The 22,289-nt window shown below is 40.0% G+C and overlaps 1 protein-coding gene across 1 annotated transcript in view; it reads right to left on the bottom strand.

Moving 5' to 3' along the window:
- Nucleotides 1–4,892, bottom strand: part of LOC109842293 — a gene marked incomplete at its 5' end in the record, with an annotated part of 5,992 nt that extends 1,100 nt beyond the window's left edge. Inside the window, 2 exons of the mRNA XM_020411190.1 lie at nucleotides 1,080–3,472; nucleotides 4,674–4,892. Coding sequence (XP_020266779.1) covers nucleotides 1,080–3,472; nucleotides 4,674–4,892 — 2,612 coding nt within the window. The remainder of the gene's footprint in view (nucleotides 1–1,079; nucleotides 3,473–4,673) is intronic.

Here is a 22,289-nt window from a genome sequence, read left to right as displayed (position 1 = left end):
ATCCCACCCACCCACACATACATACTATCCCCCTCACCCCAACTAAACACACAAACACCAAACACCAACCCAAAAATGGCTCTTATAGGAGGCATTTCTGGTCAGGAAAAAGTTGATCTAATTTCCATCAATCCTTCTATATTTGGGATTATGTTTTTATTAGAAAGAGAGCAATCGAGCAGCGGTCCGCATTGAAAATGATGGTGGATTTTGAGAAATCAAAACTTCCCTCACGTTACCTATTTAATTTTTCATTTTCCTCCAAAATACTTTCTTGAACTAATTACTGTCAATGAATTTTGAGAGTCATGGTTGAGATTATAATATAGTGCATTGGGGATTAGAATGATACTCTATGAGCGTCTATCCTTTACTGGAGATACTACAACTGTTCTCTTACTTCTAGAAAACACTGGAAGTGTCTTCAGATCTACATGATAACAAGTAATGAGCTTGAGAAAAATTGAGAACTGTCTTGATTCAATAACAAGTCGGGCACAATTGGCATGCAATTGAGCTTCCAAGTGTCGAAGTTTGCATGAAACATTAAATAAATGCAATGTATCAATTAACCATTAGTTGGTGTGTATAAGATATCAGATTACAGGGTTTCTGTTGTTTGCTGGGGTACAAAGGAGGGATTCCATGAGTTTCTCTAGCTTCTACAGGCACAGCAGAAGGGTTAGGGAAAAATTATTATTATTAATAGTGGGCGTGGACTAAATGACTTGTTCTGATCTAGTAAGAATGTTTTTAGTCTCTAAGTTGCCCAGAGTTAATTACACTATTTTTACCAAGTTTGCTTCCTTTTTGACACAACAGGAAAAATCTGAATGAAACCTTATGAATTAAAAAGACAAGACTTTCTGACTGTATTCACTGCCTTTCAATTAAAAATGAACACCAGTGAAATACTCGTGCACACCCAGAACAGAATCAGACCCAATATTACCCAAATAATGCGGGTATCTCTAATAACAACATAACCCAACTATGACCAATAAAATTGACTCTATCATAAAGGAGGGAAAAACCGATTTCAAGAAGCAACTTCAAACAGCACAAAATCTTTAACATACCTGAAAGAAATTGAAGGATCCTGCATACTGTTCACCTCACTATTACTTCTCTTGTGACCCAGTGTCCCTGAGGAATCTGAATATAAGAAGCTACCAAATCCCATGTCGTGAAGATCCAAAGACTTTGCCCCAGAAGTATGCCCATATGATATGGCCCCAGCATCAGGTTCTCTCAATAAATTTCCCGAACTTCTTTGTGCTTCATTTAAGCCAATAAAATCTTGCCAACCTCCAAAAAGATCATTGTCATCATCCTCGTTCTTTGTATTATTAGCTTCCTTAATGCTGGATGTAGAAACAAGAGCATCTAACTGGACATCATTCACTTTAATTGAATTTTCCTGATGACTCACTCCTGAAAACATATCTGATTGTAAGAAGCCACCAAAATCCATATCCTCTAAATTCATCATCTTCATACCAGAAGTTTGTTCATATAATGTGGTCTTAGCACCGGTTTGTGCTGATAAATTTCGCAAACCTTCTGGTACTTCATGCAAGCTAGTAGCCTCATTCCAAGACCCAAAAGGGTCATCATTATCATCTGTGTGATTGTTATTTTTTAATTCAGCAGACTTAGATGATGTGCTCGTACTACCAGGCTGTGTCAATGAATTAGGCAAACCTGCTGGTACTTCACTCAAGCTGGTAGAATCTTTCAAAGACCCAAAAAGACCATCATTATCATCCATGTCATTGCCACTTATAAATTCAGCACTCGGCTTAGAAACTAAAGAATCTAACATGATATCATTCACCTTAGTCGAACTTTTATCCAGTCCTGAAAAGGAATCTGTATGTACAAAGCTACCAAATTCTGAATCCACTGGATCTACCGACTTCACTCCAGGAGCATCCTCTGTTGATGCTTCCCTACTGGGTATCCATGTATTTGGCAAACCTCTGGGTGCTTCCTCTGAGTTGGCGAAGTCTTTCCAAGCTTCCAAAGGATCATCAATATGTTGGGTATTATCAAATTTGTTCATGCTGTTAGTAGAAACTGGGTCCTCTAACTTCGCAACACTTGCCTTAGTAAGACCTTTCTCACCATCCAATGCTCCAGAAAAGAAACCTGAATGTAGGAAGCTACCAAATTCCATATCCTGTGGATCAACGGACTTTATCAGAGAAGCCTGCTTGGGTGTCGATTCATTAGTAGTTTGTGACCACAAATTCAACAAATCTCTTGATTCTTCATTTGAGAAACTGGTAAAATCTTGCTCATTTTCCCAAGGATTTTGAGTAGCACTTTTACCATCAGTATATTTCTCTATTTTATTGGTGGAAGCTGACTCACTAGGACCTCGCTGTTCAGTCAATGCTCCTAAAGAGGAATCTGAGTTGAAGAAACTACCAAATTCCAAATCTTGTAGCTCTTCTGTCTTCAGTGTCGGATCATATTCCCTATATGCCAGCTCATTACCCGGTTGGGTCAAAGAACTTGACGAAACTCCAGGTGCTTCATTCGATCCGGCAAAATCTTGCCAAGAATCAAAAGCATCATCAAAAGCATCATTACCATCATCACTTTTAACACTTGCTGCCTTTATATTGCTCGTTGACCAAGTTTTGTCTTGGCCCCAACTGTCACCTGCAGATGTTGTACATTGTACTTCATCCTTTGTTTCAATGTCGACTGTTTCGCTTGTGCTTTGCAACTGATTAGATGTTCTGGGCCAAAGATCATCTTGACTCAAGTTGGCGGTGGCAGAAAACTCACCCCATTCGTCCATCGGTTCTATGCTATCAACTTTGTTGCTTACTTTATGTTCCACATTTATATGCTCGCTAAATGTGGATGCAGATGTTTGAGCAGAAACCGCTGTGGCAGAATCCTTGAAGAGGTCAGGTGACTTGGACTCTGCAGAAACAGCTACATCAGTTGTTGAAGTGGTAGGTCCTTTGGTCATAGAACCCTTAGAATGCTCAGTTGATACTAATGGCGCATGTGCTTGAGAACTAGCAGACTGAAAGCCAGTTTCCCAATCAGCAAAAGAGTCATTAAAATCACCACCATCTTTAGTGTTGTCCGGACTAAGAGCCATACCTTGTGTCTGGAGGTCCTTGAAAGAACCAAAAGTTTCTGATCTAGATGATATATAACCTTCTGTGTTCGTCTGGTTATTAGGCATCAACTCTTCACTATTTATACTAGGAACACTGGATGTGGTCTTGTTATTTGAATCAGAGAAGAAATTATCCAAATCATCCCCTGACAGCTTAATGGTTTGGATACTTACAGGTGCCTTGTCAGAATCTTTGCTAGCAGCTTCTACTTTCTCTGGAGGCCACTTCAGTTCCAAGTCTAAAATACTAGACAAAGCCAACTCATCATGTTGTGCATCCTGACCCTTTTTAGAATCATTTGATTTCGTGTCTAACTCAATAATTTCCTGCCATATAAGACAAGTAAATCTTTATACAAGTTTCACAGCAAAGGACTTTACAATTATAAGTAGTATACTCATTCATAACTCATCACGATAATAATGAGAAAGCATAAAACGTCGTATACGTTGATATATCATCTTTTTAAGTTTCACAGAACGGAGCGTATACGCTGATATGGCAATGGGCCAATGGCCATCTTTCAGTTTAGTGTGGTACGCATTTGCTGAAAATTTTCTCACTTATATCGTTTTGCACTTGGGAACATTATCAACCAAACAAAACTTCAAAATGCTTAATGGATTCATTCACATTCGAATGAATCATCGGTAAACAACTGGGTATCATTCCCTACGGTTGGGCATACCTCTTCTCAACAGTTCCATCAGAAAACGACAATTATGCTTGAACAGTTGCTAGATGCTGCAATTTTCTAAATTGGCTAGCACGGAAAACCTATTTCAATATTTTCTAAGAATTCTCACATAAAAGACTTATTAACGGAGCTTGATCAGCTATACTTAAACACTTCCACTAGATCAACTTTCTCCAAAGTTCAACATATAATTCGTCAAAAGATCAGATGCCATCATACAGTTTACCATGGAGAAATTTCCCAATTGTTCAGAAACACCTATTCACATGTGATTCATGTCTCAAAAAAAAGGAAATCTATATAAATAGTTTAAGATCACACATATGGCTTGTTAAGCACTTCTGAATGAAGGATACAGCAAATAGCTTGTAAAATCACAAGTGTTAAGCAAACCTTATAAAGAATCAAAATCATAGGCAATAGCTCTTTCATTCTACTCCAATCCTTAAAGATAGATCAAAATTTGAGAATTTCAGATACACTGTCAAGAAGTTACTTTGTTAACGCTATTCGTAAAAAGATAGGTAAGTAAAATGGAGCGCATAACATAGCCCTTCACTAAGGACTTGTGCAAATTTCTAACTAATTCTCGTACCGCGGTGTTTTGAACACTAATAAGCATCTCAGGGATGCTTTTGGTAAACCAAAGCGACCAACTTCCCCATTGTTTACCCAATCCAATAGAGGTTTGTTTACATTTCACTGAATATACAACAAATTCACCCATTTTCAGTATCCACGCCAATTTTTTTTTTTTTTTTTTAAGTTCAGAACTACTTCCTTGACCCCAAATCAACACTTAACAAAGATTCAGAGTTGAGTTCACTTACAGATCCATCCAATCCCAGAGAGTCGAGAAGCTTCCTACAGGCGACGGTAGAATTAAACGAGACAGAGTGAGCAACGCCGTCCCTCCTCCGATCGCGACCGCAAAAAATACAAATCGTCGACTGGGCCCCGCGCACGAGCCCGGAGCTCCGCCGGCACGTGCCACATCGGATTGAAGAATTGGAAGCGATCGAGGACTCTCCGGCGGCGTCGAGGGCGGAAGTGCGGGATTACTGTCGGGGTCGTAGGACGAGGGGACGCCGGCGTTGCGGCGGAGAGTGGTTTGGATCCGGCGGATCAGGGCAGAGGGGATCTCCACCGACATCGCCGGAGGCGGGTAACTGGGGGAGAGAGAGTGGGTGAGTTTTTGGGTTTGGGTTTGGGGGTGCTTCGGGAATTTTTGTGAGGGGGTGCGATGCGTTTCGTCGGGGGATAAATTATGAATTTGGTTGTGATTTGCGAACAAAAGGAAAGTCACATCATGGTTTGCATTAATCTAGATTGAATATGAGTTTAGGCAGATTTTGCAATTACTATGTAACATATATGTCTCATTAAAACCTTTATTTTTTAAAAATTAACTTTTTTTTAAAAATCTTTGAGTTACCAGGCCAAGATGTCCAGAATATCTATGAACTAGAAGAAACACCAAAAAAATATGTATGGAAAAAAGAGGACAAAAAAAAAGAGAGAGTATAGCATGACGAGAGATGATGAAAAATTACGAGACAAAAAAGACTATTGTTGCTCATTGAATCAAGGTGTCACATTCCTATGAATCGGAGGTTTTACTCCTGTAAGGTGATGTTGTCATGTCAAAAAGAAGACGACCGTACAATCAAATGATGAAGAGTATTTGTGTCTTTGAGTTTATTCCAAAACATTATCTCGTTTTCTTCACTCTAAAACGCAGAAGTATCTGGTTAGGACAACACAATCTCAATGACCAGTGAGATGTAAGAGAATGGCTTGAGTAGAGTAATAGCTTACGAGAATAGGGCCCTAAATACCTAAGAGCGTAAGGGCAATGGAGAAAGATATGGTCATTTGACCCATTACCATTGTTATGAGAGATGCATGTAGGATTATGTGGCCAACTCCTATTGGAATAGTTTAGTAATCTATCAAAAAAATTTATTACGAGTAATCTTGGTTAAATGAGCCTCACATCTAAATGGGTGCCTCAGCTTGAGCCCTCAAGCCATTAGGAGGACTCAACCCTTTCAAAGAAATCCAGGAAATTGGAGTCCAATAAAATACACCTAAGTCAAAGAAAGCCGATAGAGTATTCAAGTCTTAGATCTTATACACACACACATACATACTCCCTTATATATATATATGTGAGCACGTGGGGGGGCCCATGTGTGTGAATGCGGTGAACGCGGGGTGCAAACCTCACGAACCAGATTCGTGTGAGGAGCCCACGAAGGCCCACGCCGAAACCAAATTCGATGCAGGCTATAAATGGCCATATTTTTTGCCCTAAGCTTTTGCGTGCGAAGGAGGCAGAGCACAGGAGGACTTGTTGGCGGCTACAGTGTGCACGCACAGGAGGTTTGAGTAAAGGGAATTTGATTTTGTGTAGCCTTTTTTGTTAGGGTTTGTGCATCCTTTTGTGAGAGATATTTGTGAGGGATTTGAGAGTTTGTTTGAGGGTTTAGATTGAGAGTGATTGTAAACCCAAGTTGTATTCTCTCCCTCTATTAGTAGATCTCCCCCCTCCTTGCCCCGTGGACGTAGGCAATTTGCCGAACCACGTTAAAATTGGTTGTACTGCTTTTGTGTGATTTGTAATAGCTTTTAGGGTCCCTCGACGCGCAGTCCTAGAGCTGACGAGAGGAAGAGCTAATATCCTACTTTGATAGGATATAGGCTTCAGATTCTTGTTCCCTTTGAGAAACAAGAATTCTTATTGCGACCTGACTCTCTTGTTGTGTTGCCGAAGTGCTGCCGAAATTTCCGCTGCGCGCAACAAGTGGTATCAGAGCCCAGATTTCAGATCTAGGGTTTTTTGGTGGAGGAAGATTCTTGTGTGAAGCTTAGTTCTTGGAGTTCTCGGCTTCGGTGGAGATAGCATTAGGAGTTGCCGTTGGAGATTTCGCTTTCCTCGTGTGGATAGGAGATCTATTTGGAATCCGATCTAGGGTTCAGTTGGGTGGTTCCTAATTCTATCAAATTTGTTCTTTCTCTACAATTTGGAGTTAGTTCGCAATGGGAGAAGAAGGTGAAAGCAGCAAATCGATGGCGGGTACAATACAAGTTGGTTTTCAAAACACCAAAATTAGTGTGGTGAAATATGACGGAAAAATCAACTTTGGTTTGTGGATGAGCGACGTACAGGATGCGTTAAATGCTCAGAATTTGGAAGAGACCATCATGGTCCACGAGAGGCCACCTAAATATGAAGAGGCGGTATGGGAGAAAATGAATAGGAACGCTTGTGGGGTGATCAGGTCCTGTTTGGAACAGGAGCTGAAGTATGATGTGATTGGGGTGACGTCTGCGATGAAGATGTGGGAAATTCTCAACAATAAGTACCTTACGAAGAGTGTTGAGAACCGATTGCACTTGCTGCGTAGGTTATTCAGATTCCAGATGTCCAGAGGCACCTCGCTTGCGGCTCATGTGAACAACTATACGAAGTTGTTGTCGGACTTGGCGAATGTTGATGAGAAGATATCGGATGAGTACAAGGCGATTATTTTGTTGGGCTCCTTACCGGATGAGGAGTATGATACCTTCGTGCTCACTTTGTTGAACGGGAGATCTTCTATCAGCTATAGTGAAGTGACTAACGCATTGACCAACTATGATTTGAGGAGGAAGGACAAGGAGACTTCCCGCGCTAGTACTTCAGGAGAGGCCTTGTCGACAAGAGGTAGAAGCCCATATCCGAAAGGTGGTAACAGAGGGAGGTCAAAGTCTAGAGGCCGCCACCAATTAACAAAGAACCAATGTGCATTCTGCAAGGAGCAGGGACATTGGAAGAGAGACTGCCCGAAGCTCAAGGAGAAGGAGAATGGCAAGAAAAAGGGCCCGAAGGCCAATGAGGTGAACATTGCGAAAGGCGATGATTCCGATGATTCGTGCTTTTCTCTACTGATTACTCCGGAGGTGAACCATGTGGATGCATCAGATTGGATGCTTGATTCCGGCGCTACCTTTCATGTGACCCCTAGGCGAGACTGGTTTGCATCTTTTGAGAAAGTCGACGGGGGCGTTGTTGTCATGGGAAATGATCAATCCTGTGGCGTTTGTGGGATAGGTACCGTACGGATTAGGATGCACGATGGAGTAGTCCGTGAGTTGAAGGAGGTGAGATTTGTTCCTCAACTGAAGAAAAATCTTATCTCAGTTGGAGCTTTGGAGGCGAAGGGATTCAAGGTGACTTTCGAAAACGCTGTAGCGAAGGTTACTAAGGGATCATTGGTGGTGATGAGGGGAGTCCGCAATCGGAATTTGTATTATCTGAAGGGAAGCACCGAGATTGGCCAGGTTGCTTCGGCTATTTCAGAAGCGGACATGATCAGACTTTGGCACTATAGATTGGGGCACACAGGTGAAAAGTCACTGCAGGCATTGTGCAAGCAGGGGCTATTGAAGGGAGCCAAGAGTGGGAAGATTGAGTTTTGTGAGCACTGTGTTCTTGGCAAGAAGACAAAGGTGAAGTTCGGGACTGCCATTCATCAGACGAGGGGCATCCTGGACTACGTGCACACAGACGTTTGGGGTCCCACCAAGACTGCATCACTTGGTGGTAGACATTGGTTCGTCACTTTTGTAGATGACTATTCTAGGCGTTGTTGGGTGTACACCATGACGAAGAAGAGTGAAGTCCTAGATTTGTTTGTGGAGTGGAAGAAGAGATTGGAACTGCAGACTGGGAGAAAGATCAAGACGTTGCGATCCGACAACGGTGGTGAGTATACTTCTGACCCCTTTCAGCAGCTATGTCGAGACGAGGGCATAGAGAGACACTTCACAGTTAGTCATACACCGCAGCAAAATGGGGTGGCAGAGAGGTTGAATCGGTCTTTACTGGAGAAGATCCGATGCTTATTGTCGCAGAGTGGTTTGGAGAAGATCTTTTGGGCTGAGGCACTTACATATGCGAGCCACCTCATTAATAGGCTGCCTTCATCTGCGATTGAGGGGAAAACCCCTATGGAGATGTGGTCGGGAAAGCCAGCACACGATTATGACCAGCTCAAGGTATTTGGGTGCCCTGCATATTATCATGTTAGAACTGATAAATTGGAACCTCGAGCTAGGAAGGCCATATTTGTAGGATTCAAGCGTGGTGTCAAGGGATACAAGCTTTGGGATCCAGTTGATAAGAAGATTGTGCTGAGTAGGGATGTCACATTCGATGAGGCTTCTATCTTGAAGCTTCCCAGCTCTCATCAGGTGGAGAGCGACCCGACGGAGGAGATATCGCAGGTGGTGGAGATCGATGCAGCTCCACATTGTCCAGATGGTACAGTATCCATGCAAGTGCTGACTGAGGTGACGTCAGGCGAGCACGACGATGACACGGAGGATACGAGTACAAATATGCAGGATCAGGAACCGACGGCTCAGGTTCAGGATTCTATTGCGGCTAGGAGACAGAGGAGAAACATACAGATGCCAGCACGGTATGCCGACACAGTTGCGTATGCACTTCCGGTGGAGAGTATCGATGAGTTGGTGCCTACTACATTCAGAGAGGCCGAGCAGAGTTCGGAGGCTGATTCGTGGCAGGTGGCTATGCAGGAGGAGATGGAATCTCTTCATAAGAACGATACATGGGAGCTTGTTGAGCTTCCAAAGGGGCGGAAGGCAATTGGTTGCAAGTGGGTATACACGAAGAAGGAGGGCATTGAAGGCACTCCGTTGAGATTCAAGGCTAGGTTGGTTGCGAAGGGCTATGCACAGGAGGAAGGTATTGACTATAATGAGGTTTTCTCTCCGGTGGTGAAGCATTCTTCGATTCGGATTTTGCTAGCTTTGGTGGCACAGTATGGTTTGGAATTAGATCAGTTGGATGTGAAAACGGCATTTCTTCATGGTGATCTTGATGAAGAAATATATATGACTCAGCCATTGGGATTCCGAGCTGCAGGGAAAGAAAAATTAGTTTGCAAACTGAAGAAATCGCTATACGGTTTGAAGCAGTCTCCTCGACAGTGGTATAGGCGATTTGATGGTTTTATGATTGGTCATTCGTACACTCGGAGCCAGTTTGATCCTTGCGTATATTTTCGCAAGTTGAAAGGAGGTGCGTATATTTATTTGTTGCTCTATGTCGATGACATGTTGGTTGCCTCTATTTCCAGGTCGGCTATAGATGAGTTGAAAGTTCAACTATCAAATGAGTTTGAGATGAAAGACTTGGGTGAGGCGAAGCGCATTCTAGGGATGGAGATCGGCAGAGACAAGAAGAAGGGCAGAATTTGTTTGACACAGGTGGCTTATTTGAAGAAAGTTCTACAGCGATTCCATGTTAGCATGGATACGAAGCCAGTTGGTGTACCTTTGGGAGCCCATTTGAAGCTTTCAGCTGGTCTTTCACCGAAGTCAGTTGAAGATCGTGAGTTGATGTCGAAGACTCCATATGCGAGCGCGGTTGGGAGCTTGATGTACGCAATGGTATGTACGAGACCAGATTTGTCACAGGCGGTAAGCATGATATCGAGATACATGCACGATCCAGGAGTGGGTCATTGGGACGCCGTGAAATGGATTTTGAGGTACATTCGAGGTACGCTCAATGTTGGTTTGGTTTATGAGCGGGACACTACAGGTGGGCAGCTATGCATTGGCTATGTTGATTCGGATTATGCCGGGGATTTGGATAAGCGCCGGTCTACTACGGGGTATGTGTTTACTTTGACCCGTGCGCCGGTGTGTTGGAGATGCACCTTACAGTCGACGGTGGCTTTGTCTACGACGGAGGCAGAGTATATGGCAGTTACGGAGGCTGTGAAGGAGGCTATTTGGCTTCGAGGACTTTTGGAGGAACTTGGTATATCGCAGAGGTCCGTCACTATTCATTGTGATAGCATGAGTGCTATCTATTTGGCGAAGAATCAGGTTTTTCATGCGAGGACGAAGCACATTGACGTTCGTTATCACTTCGTTCGAGATGTTCTTGAAGATGGCGATGTGGAAATTATGAAAGTCCACACGAAGGATAATCCGGCGGATATGCTCACTAAGGTGGTTCCGAGCAACAAGTTTGATCATTGTCGAAACTTGTTGCACATTCGTGATTGTTGAGGCCGTTGGCGGCCATTTGGGTGAACTACGTTCGGCTTGATTCCTTGGGCAAGAGGATACGTAGGCAGTCTTTCAGATGCAGCCGGTTTGGATTAGTTGATTTTGATGGGGGTGAGATTATTTGGACTCTCGTTCGGGTTCTCGACATGTTGTGGATTGAGTTCGTACTAGACACAACAAGTGGGACATTTGGTTGCTTTGGTGTCGGCTCAGTTTTGAGAAAACTTCACCGAGGTGGAGAATTGTGAAGTGTGGGACCTACCCACGTGAAGCACCATGTGTGAATGCGGGGTGATGCAAACCGCGTGAAGGAAGCCCATGAAGGCCCACCCGTACTCCAACTTATAAATGCACACGAAAAATATCGCCTAGGTTTTTGAGCAAGGGTGTTTTGGTTTTTCTCTCTTTTGCGGCTGGTGGAGAGAAGAAAAAGTGGGGGCGTGCGATTGAGTGCGAAGGAGCAGGAGGTTTTGATTTCTTCCTTTTTGCGGCTGCGGTACAGAACCGAGTGCAAGGCTTTGGAGACTTGATTGCTTTTGTGCGGATACAGGCAAAGTAAAAGAGCTTTTGTTTGTTGTTTTGAGAGATATAATTGTGTGAGGGATTTGAGAGCTTGTGTGAGGGTTTAAATTGAGAGTAATTGTAAACCCTAGTTGTATTCTCTCCCTCTATTAGTAGATCTCCCCCCTCCTTGCCCCGTGGACGTAGGCAATTTGCCGAACCACGTAAAAATTGGTTGTACTGCTTTTGTGTGATTTGTAATAGCTTTTAGGGTCCCTCGACGCGCAGTCCTAGAGCTGACGAGAGGAAGAGCTAATATCCTACTTTGATAGGATATAGGCTTCAGATTCTTGTTCCCTTTGAGAAACAAGAATTCTTATTGCGACCTGACTCTTGTTGTGCTGCCGAAGTGCTGCCGAAATTTCCGCTGCGCGCAACAGAGACAACAGGAGCCCAGATTTCAGATCTAGGATTTTTTGGTGGAGGAAGATTCTTGTGTGAAGCTTAGTTCTTGGAGTTCTCGGCTTCGGTGGAGATAGCATTAGGAGTTGCCGTTGGAGATTTCGCTTTCCTCGTGTGGATAGGAGATCTATTTGGAATCCGATCTAGGGTTCAGTTGGGTGGTTCCTAATTCTATCAAATTTGTTCTTTCTCTACAATTTGGAGTTAGTTCGCAATGGGAGAAGAAGGTGAAAGCAGCAAATCGATGGCGGGTACAATACAAGTTGGTTTTCAGAACATCAAAATTAGTGTGGTGAAATATGACGGAAAAATCAACTTTGGTTTGTGGATGAGCGACGTACAGGATGCGTTAAATGCTCAGAATTTGGAAGAGACCATCATGGTCCACGAGAGGCCACCTAAATATGAAGAGGCGGTATGGGAGAAAATGAATAGGAACGCTTGTGGGGTGATCAGGTCCTGTTTGGAACAGGAGCTGAAGTATGATGTGATTGGGGTGACGTCTTATATATATATATATATATATATATATATATATAGACACACACATACATACATACATACTCCCTTTAAAAGTATGAGTTCAAAAAAAAAAGCTTTTCATTGTTAATATTACCCTTCATTATTTTAAATTTTTTATTTAAATCTTAATCTATCCTAATCATAATTATATCCTATCCTAATCCCATGTGAACTACCTACAGCTTAACAATTTTAAAAAAAATAAGATTAATAAGATACATGAAGTAGCTCCACGATTATTAGTTTGTTAGGTAAAAAACTAACATGCTATAATATATGAAGTATTACAAAATAACCCAAAAGCTTTCAAATATTACACAAAATACCCTCAAAAGTTTAAAATTACACAAAACATTCTGATGTTTTGAAACTTAAAATAACGAATATAAAATCTAAAAATTAGCAACCGCCTCTGAATAATTTAAAATTTGCAATTAACATCCTCAACATTTCAAAATTTGTAGAAACACTCTCAAAAGTTCAAAAATAATAAAAAAACACTCTGAATTTTGAAATTTCAAACAACAAAGATGGATTCAAACCTTGCAAATAACAAAGCTGGATTCAAGTGATTTCCATCAGACACTTGAAAATTTAAAATTTATAAAAAATAATCTCAAAGTTATAACAATTACAAAAGAACTCATTCAAAAGTTAAAAATCACAAAAAAACCCAGATATTTCAAACCCTATAACTGGTACATATCAAAACTAGAAATTATCAGTAGACCACTGAAAATCTAAATTTTATAAAAAATTTAAAGTTCTAATAATTGCTAAGAACACCCTCAAATTTTAGAGTTGCAAGAAATATTATGACATTCGAAAACTTATCACCAATCACATGAAACATGGAAATCACAAGCACCCAACATAAAATTTTAAATTAAAAAAAACACTCAAAAATGTTTAAAATTTACAAAACACTCTCTTAAAAATTTCAAAATCATGAAAAAAGCGACTAAAATTTCAAAACCTAGTAAAGAAAAGAGTAGGTGTTTGATTTTCTTTCATTAAGATATATAAATTTAACTTCTAATTTAAAGTTTACTATCCCTTTGTAGTATCTAAGTATAGTTTAATTTTATTGAAAAAGATAAAGGTGGACAAGGATTGATATTAGCTCAATAAAAAATAAAACGGAAGGAATGAAAGACACTATTTTCTGAATATTTTATAAAATAATTTATTTTTTAGGTAAATTGGGAATCTTTAGAAGGGATTTTCATGAACTTTTCTTTGTATATTTATATGCTTATGTGAATGCTTTCATCATATAAAAGTAGAGTTAGCATTACTCTTTAATTTATAATTTATTTTAAAGTCTACAATTTATTTTAAAGTCTACAAGGATTATGGACAAACTCCATATTTTCTTTTGTATCGTTTTAGCCCAATTTTAACCAATCATCTTGTTTTATTAGTTTTAACTATCTATCCCTCTTTTGTAATGCTATTTTTAAGTATTTTTATAATACTATTAGTTTTAACTATTTATCCCTCTTTTGTAATGCTATTAGTTTTAACTATTTATCCCTCTTTGTAATGCTATTTTTGTAATACTATACTTTCTCAGGTCAAACTTGATTTTATGTTGGTCTAAATAACATGATAATTCAATTTGGCTTCAAAATACATTTTTTCTTATCAATTTAATTATCAACATGAAAATTTAAATTAAGTGTAGCTCATTTAAACTAAAATCAAAGAAAATAAATAATCATAATGCTAAAGTTTAGAGACATAAGTGAGTAAAAAACATCAAAGTAGATTCGAGAAATAAATTTTAGTAAGAAAATAAACCAAAAATACTTAATCATTGTATCTAACCACATACATTACACGTGCATAAAACCTAGTGTGTGTGTGTGTGTATATCAACCATCCCCGTGAACTTTGTTGGGGACTCAAAACAATCAAATCGAACCCTTGCTCTTCCGGACCTTGTGTTAAAAGTAGGAAAGTAAGAAAATTTACCACAAATAAAGATCAAAACTTGTAGAAACAATAAAGGAGACGAACACACAGATTTAACGAGGTTCGGAAAACTTGTAGAAACAATAAAGGAGACGAACACACAGATTTAACGAGGTTCGGCAACGTGCCTACGTCCTCGGGAGCCACACCACACAATTCTTTTATTAATTGAAGAAGAAATACAAGCTCTCAAACTAGGGTTTTATCTCTCTGAGATTCTCTCTCTTTTGCTACCGTCAAAAGCTCTCTTTTTCGTGTTCTCCTAAACCCTAAATTATTTAGGTATATATATAGAATCCTAAAAGATACAGAATCGAAAACAGATTAGGAAACTGTCAAACTGCGTCGCGGTCGATAGTGACGGTCGACCGTGCAGGTATCGTGGTCGACCGTATCAAAAACCCAAGACCAAAAATCCTACAGGGTTGACACGGTCGACCATCGCGATCGACCGCCTTCGGATCTAGCTCCTCCCGAGCTCCTGTGCACGTTCGCGGTCGACCGCCGCAGACTCGCGGTCAACCGTGGATCTGTCTGGTAGTTTTTTTCTTCATCATTTTGATTCCAGCTTGGCTTCAAACTTTGGGTCTACACTTTAAACTAACAATCTCCTACTTGGAGATCAAAGTGCCACCAACGAGCTCACCCGAACTCTCCCCTTGTTCGCATGTATCTTCTCCTCGCAAAAAAATTATTTCTTCAATCAACAATAACCTGGCGATTGCACCGATCCTCATAGTGTGGCTCCGCCTTCGTCTTCTACTCGTGAAGGCCAACTGAAGTTACGCACAATTTTAGTTTCTCAATGGTGACTGTCTTCATCAACATGTCCGTCGGATTTTGACTCCCTAAAATCTTCATTAAATGCAACTTTCCGTCTTCAACTAGTGAGCGTATAAAATGGTATTTTACGTCGATGTGCTTTGTTCTTGCATGATATACTGGATTCTGGCAAGATGTATAGCGTTCTGGCTATCACAATAAAGAACTCTCCATTGCTTCAGATCCAATTATTTCAAGTACCCGTTCAATCAGATCATCTCCTTGCTTGCTTCAGTCACCGCGATATACTCAGCTTCGGTTGTAGATAAAGTCACAATCTTCTGCAGATATGAGACTCAGCTCACTGCTGTCGACGCTAAGGTATAAATATACACCGTGGTGCTTCACCTCGTATCATGATCACCGGCGAAGTCCGCATCCACTTATCCCTGCAGCACCAACTCCTTCCTCCTAAAACATAGTGGTTTATTCGTTGTTCCCCTCAAGTACCGTAATATCCACTTCACGGTCTCCCAATGATGCTTCCCTGGATTGCTTGCAAACCTGCTCATAACTCACACTGCATGGGCGATGTCCGGCCTTGTGCAAACCATCGCGTACATGAGACTCCCAATGGCCGAAGAATATGGTACTCTGCTCATATGCTCTCTATCTGCACCTGTCTTAGGCGATTGCTCCTCAGATAGCTTGAACTGACTTCCAAGGGGTGTGCTAACAACTTTAGCATTCTGCATGTTGAACCTTTGAAGTACCTTCTCAATGTATTCAGCTTGGCTCAATCTTAACGTCCCTTCAGCTTCATCCCTACTGATTCGCATCCCTAGAATCTGCTTCGCTGCACCCAGATCATTTATTACAAATTTCTTTGCTAGCTGCTTCTTCAAAATGTTTATATCTTCTAAACACAGTCCTGCTACCAATATGTCATCAACATATAATAACAAGATAATGAAGCTGGACTCGAACTTCTTAAAATAACAGCAATAATCCGAATTGTATCTTCTGTAGCCATTGTTTTGTATTAAGTTATCAAACTTCTTGTACCACTGTCTCGGAGCCTGTTTCAAACCATATAAGCTCTTCTTGAGCTTGCATACCATCTCTTCCTTTCCTTCTTCAATGAAGCTAACAGGCTGCTTCATATAGATTTTTTTATCCAAATCACCATAAAAAAAGACAATCTTCACATCTAACTGCTCAAGAAAGAGGTCTTCTACAGCTACCAAACTCAACACCACTCTGATGGTTGTGAGCTTCACAACAGGGAAAAATATCTCCGTGTAGTCCACTCCTTCCCGCTATTGAAACCCCTTCACTACTAATCTGGCCTTGAATCTCTTACTTTCATCACTCTCCTGCTTGGCCCGGTAGACCCATTTGTTATGTAAGGCCTTCTTCTGTGCAGGTAGCTGGGCTAACTCCAATGTCTCATTAGTGAGTAGAGAATCCATCTCCTCCTGCATAGCATGCTCTCACTACAGAGATTCACTCACTTACATTGCCTCTTCATAGCACTTCGGCTCACCCCTATCTGTCAACAATAGGTAGTCAAGAGATGAAAGATATCTGAGATTTGGTTTGGGTACTCTGGATGACCTCCTAAGCTCCACGCCCTGAGTAGTTGCTTCTGCACCTGGAGCCTCCTCCTTTCTATGGTCAGAACAAACATCATCACCCATATCTGGAAGTTCCTCTAAATCCATGTACTCGGATCCACCTGTATCCGTAGTGCTGCTCCCACTGTTTTGACTATCCTTAGCATTTTTCCTGTTCTTGTACATCACATCTTCATTGAATATCACGTCCCTGCTTCTGATGATCTTCCTGTTCTTCTCATCCTAAAGACGATACCCGAACTCATCAATGCCGTATCCAATGAATGTGTACTTCTGTGACTTAGCCTCTGGCTTGTCCCTGACGTGGTCACTGATATGAACATAAGCCACGCAACCAAATACCCGTAAGTGTGAGAGATTTATCTTCTTTTCACTCCAAACCTCCTATGAAATCCCAAAATCCAATGGAACTGATGGCCCGTGATTAATAAGGTAAGCTGTCGTATGCACCGCATCCGTCCAAAATGTCTTAGGCAGACCTGCATGTAATCGCATACTCCTGGTACGCTCTGTTAAGGTTCTATTCATCCTCTCTGCAATGTCGTTTTGCTACGACATCCCTGGAGTAGTCCTCTCTAACCAAATGCCGTTCGTAGCATAGAACCTCTTGAACTCCTCCAGCTCGTATTCTCCACCATTGTCCGATCTCAGACACTTCACCTTCAGATCTGTCTCGTTCTCCACCATGGCTTTCCACTTCTTGAAGACTCCGAACACCTCTGACTTGTGCTTCATGAAGTAAACACACACCTTCCTCGAGTGATCGTCGATGAAAGTAACATAATATCTCGAACTGCCATAAGAAAACACACTGGTTGGATCTCATACATCTGTATGAATCAACTCTAGCTTCTGAGCCTTAGGTGACCTTCCACCCTTCTGGAAACTAACCCTCTTATGCTTCCCAAAGATGCAGTCTTCACAAACACTGACTTCCACGGAATCGATCCCGGTTAGCTTTCCCTGTTAATGTAAGATCTTCATCCCCTTCTCGCTCATGTGTCCTAGCCTGTTGTGCCACAGATCTATACTATCTTTGCCAGCTACAACTGCGAGGGTGTCACTCGCATGTAAGGTGAGGTAGAGAGTTCCTAGTTTGTTGCCTCGAGCAACAACCATCGTACCGTTGGAGATTCTCCATAAATCCCCTGTGAATGTCAAATATAGCATTCTGCTCCAAGCTGTCCCACCGAAATAAGATTCCTCTTCAGCTTCGGCACGTGTCTCACGTTCTTCAAGGTCCACTTAGAGCCCTTCATCTGAATCTGCACTTCACCATTTCCAATAATATTACAAGGCTCGTTATTCCCCAAATACACTTTTCCAAAGTCCCCTGCTATATAATTCTGAAAGAGCTTCCTGTTAGCAGTGGCATGGAAAGAGGCTCATGAGTCGATGACCCAAGAATCCGAGTCGCTATCCATAGCAAGGATCAAAGCATCTTGTACGATATGAGACTCCTGCTCACCCGCATCCTTCTTTGGACCCTTGCAGACTGAAGACATATGGCCCTCCTGGCCGCAGTTCCAACACTTCCCTTTGATAGGCCTAATCTTCGAGTTTGGCCTCTTCTTTGACTTCGACCGATTCCTGTTTTGGTTCCCTTTCTTCTGGCTTCTGCCTCTTTATTCAAAATTTAGGGCTGAACTTGAACCTTATGATTCAGACGATTTCCTTCTAACCTCCTCGGATAGAATCATGCTAACCACCTCACTCAACTTCAACTTCTTTTTCCCCGCTGAATTACTGATTGTCGTTACACAACCTGCCCAACTATCCGATAACTGTGATAGTAATAGTAGGGCCTGGACTTCGTCATCAAACGTGATGTCTGCGGAGATAAGCTGATCAACAATCATGTTGAACTCGCTGAGATGCATCGTGAAGGACCATCCTTCTGCCATCTTGAGGTTGAAAAGAGTCTTGACGAGATGCACCTTGTTTGCTACCGACGGTTGCTCGTACATCTTCGCGAGTGCTTCCATAAGCCCCACCATCGTCTTCTCCTTCAAGATATTGTGGGCTACTGATTTGGCGAGCGACAACCGGATTTGCCCTAGAGCCTTCCTATCCAGTATCACCTAATCACCGTCTGACTCCTCTTTCTTATGTCCCTTTTCCTTGCCCATCAGCGAGTGATACAAGTCATTCTGGTACAGATAGTCCTCCATCTGTGACTTCCAGTAGGCGAAGTCTGAGCCGTCAAACTTCTCGATCTTTGATTTGATTTCCTCTGCCATGGCTTTCACACAAATTGCTGAACGAAGCTCTGATACCAGTTGTTGGGGATTCGAAACAATCAAATCGAACCCTTGCCCTTCCGGACCTTGTGTTGAAAGTAGGAAAGTAGGAAAATTGACCACAAATAAAGATCAAAACTTGTAGAAACAATAAAAGAGACGAACACACAGATTTAACGAGGTTCGGCAACGTGCCTACGTCCTCGGGAGCCACACCACACAATTCTTTTATTAATTAAATAAGAAATACAAGCTCTCAAACTAGGATTTTATCTCTCTGAGATTCTCTCTCTTTTGCTGCCGTCAAAAGCTCTCTTTTTTGTGTTCTCCTAAACCCTAAAACGTTTAGGTATATATATAGAATCCCAAAAGATACAGAATCGAAAACAGATTAGGAAACTGTCAAACTGCGTCGCGGTCGACCGTGACGGTTGACCTCGCAGGTATCGCGGTCGACCGCACACCAATCGCGGTCGACCGTATCAAAAACCCGAGACCAAAAATCCTACAGGGTTGGCGTGGTCGACTGCCTTCGGATCCAGCTCTTCCTGAGCTCCTGTGCACGTTCGCGGTCGACTGCCGCAGACTCGCGGTCGACCGTGGATCTGTCTGGCAGTTTTTTCTTCATCGTTTTGATTCCAGCTCGGCTTCAAACTTTGGGTCTACACTTTAGACTAACAAACTTTAGTGGATCAATTTACCGTATCATATTAAGAATTTTCATCTTGAGCAGAGGCTGCAGAGCCAACGTGTACCGTGGTTAATGGATAGAAAAAATAAATTAAGAAATTGTTGGTGGTGGTGGAGTGATAAAATGATTTAACTTGTAGACATCTGATTTGTAGCAAGCCTTCAAATCTTCCATCTTGTCATTTGATCATATTGGATGAATTTTAGATGTTCATAAGTTGTAGGAGTTATCCCAAAATTATTGACTTACGGTCTAATTATCTCTTTTTGATATAAAATAAAAAATTGTTGGTTCTTCTGAATGCATAAAAAAAATTAACACATCATACTCCCTTTAAAAGCATGAGTTCAGTGAAATATTTCTATGGTCAATATTACCCTTCACTATTTTAAAGATTTTATTTATATATTAATTTATCCTAATCATAATTATATTCTATCCTAATCCTAAGTAAACTATCTATAACTTAATAATTTAAAAAAATAATATTAATAAAATATATAAAACATCTTTTTATGATATTAGTTTATAAACATAAAGAAATTATATGTAGCTAATGTACTATAATTCATAAAGTATTGTAAAAAACCTAATAAGTTTTCAAATTGCACAAAATACCCTAAAAAGTTTAAAATTATAAAAATTATCCTGACGTCTAAAAACTTAAAACAATAAACATGAAATCAAGAAATTAACAGCGAAGAATTTAATTTTTTGGAATAACATCTCATTATCTCAACAATTATAGAAACACCCTTAAAAGTTCAAATTACAAACAAGCACCTGAAATTTTAAAATTTCAAGACTTACAAACAACATAGATGAATTCAAGGGATTGCCATAATGCACCTAAAAATTTCTGACATTTTAAAACTTAAAAAAAAAACATGAAATTAAAAAATTAACAGCAGCCTCCGAAGAATTTAAAATTTTTAGTTAACACATTCAATATCCCAAAAATTATAGAAACTCCCTCAAAAGTTCAAATTATAAAAAACAACCCTAAAATTATAAAATTTTTAAAATTTACATCAACAAAAAATAAATTCAAGAGATTACCCTCATGCACCTAAAATTTTAAAATTTATCGAAATTAACCTCAAAGTTACAAAAGTTCCAAACCATAAAAAAGGCTAAAATTTAAAACATTGTGGATGATCCGCTCCGTTGAACTTGATCTACATATTCTAAAACCCCAACACATCAAGTTTGGGGTGAACCCGTCGTCGTTTGACCCTTCATCCACTCGTATCAATTTTAACGGTTTTGAATGAATAGAACTTTTCACATGGCTCGATGGAGGGTCAAACGACGACGGATTCACCCCAAACTTGGTGTGTTGGGGTTTTAGAATATGTAGATCAAGTTTAACGGAGCGGATCATCCATAATATCGTTCAATCATGTGATTTTAGAGGTGTCATAGGAGAAAATCCCCTCCTATGACAAGGATACCCATTAATCTATATATATATATAATTTCTAATTTAGGGTTTACTATCCCTTTTCTGCATCTAAAGATAGTCTAAGTTGATACTCGTAAACAAAAGTAATAAGAATTGATTAAAAATATCTAGTTAAGAAATAAAATTTTTAAAAATATTATAGATTAAAAATTATCGTCACCATATAAATTAAAGCAAATTTATAAAATTTTACTAATAAGTTAGAGCAGTAAAACACACTAGTAACATTAATTGATAGATGTTTAAATCCATAAAAATAATAAAAAACTATAATATAATAGCTTAGCATTAATTAATTATAATTTAGAAACATTAATATCTGATGTTAATATTATTTATAGGGTAAAAGAATACAATGAATTATGTATGGAGAAACTATCAGAATGTTCAGAGATATCATTCAAAAGAATCAAGCTATTTCTATTGCAAATAGGAAAGTGACGGAAATAAATCTAAAATTCAAAAAACATCCATGAATCATTTGAATTGGTATTTTAACATAAGGCATGTCTATTAAAGAAGCCTCAACTAAGTTACATTAAAGTATAATTTAATAACTTTATCCCAATCAAAGAAGAATTCTCCATGGAAGATGTAAGAAAAATTAGTAAGCATTCTTAAATTTTATACTTTATTTTTTAAATACTAAAGAAATTAAATATTAATATTATAATCTAAAGCAAATTAGTAATAAAAAATGTAGGTATTTAGTTTATATCTTCGTGAAAAATAATAGGGACAGAGCAAATATAATATTATTAACGTAATAGAAACTCTTATTGGATGCACATCAGAAGAATTCATTGTAAGAAAAAAGAGGTAACTCCTAATCTTATTTAAGTAATAAATTAGGAATATATATATAATTAATTAATATTTATTCTCATTGAAATAAAAAATCAAAGTATGTATTTCAAGAAGTTTGTGTTGAACATCGAAAATACATTTAACTTCTTTGTGAAGCTAAACAACAAGATAAAAGATTAACGAGCCTAGGAACGATAACAACATAAAAAGTACAACTCTAGCTTGATGTCACAATCGAGTAGATGATGAAGATATTACTCCAGAATTGCCCGAGAAAAAGATAAAAGTGA

The sequence above is a fragment of the Asparagus officinalis genome, chromosome 5 (genome assembly GCF_001876935.1).
Source record: "Asparagus officinalis chromosome 5, Aspof.V1, whole genome shotgun sequence".
NCBI classification, from domain to species: Eukaryota; Viridiplantae; Streptophyta; class Magnoliopsida; order Asparagales; family Asparagaceae; genus Asparagus; species Asparagus officinalis.
The sequence above is the reverse complement of the archived record's forward strand: the minus strand, read 5'-3'. Positions and strand labels throughout refer to the sequence as shown.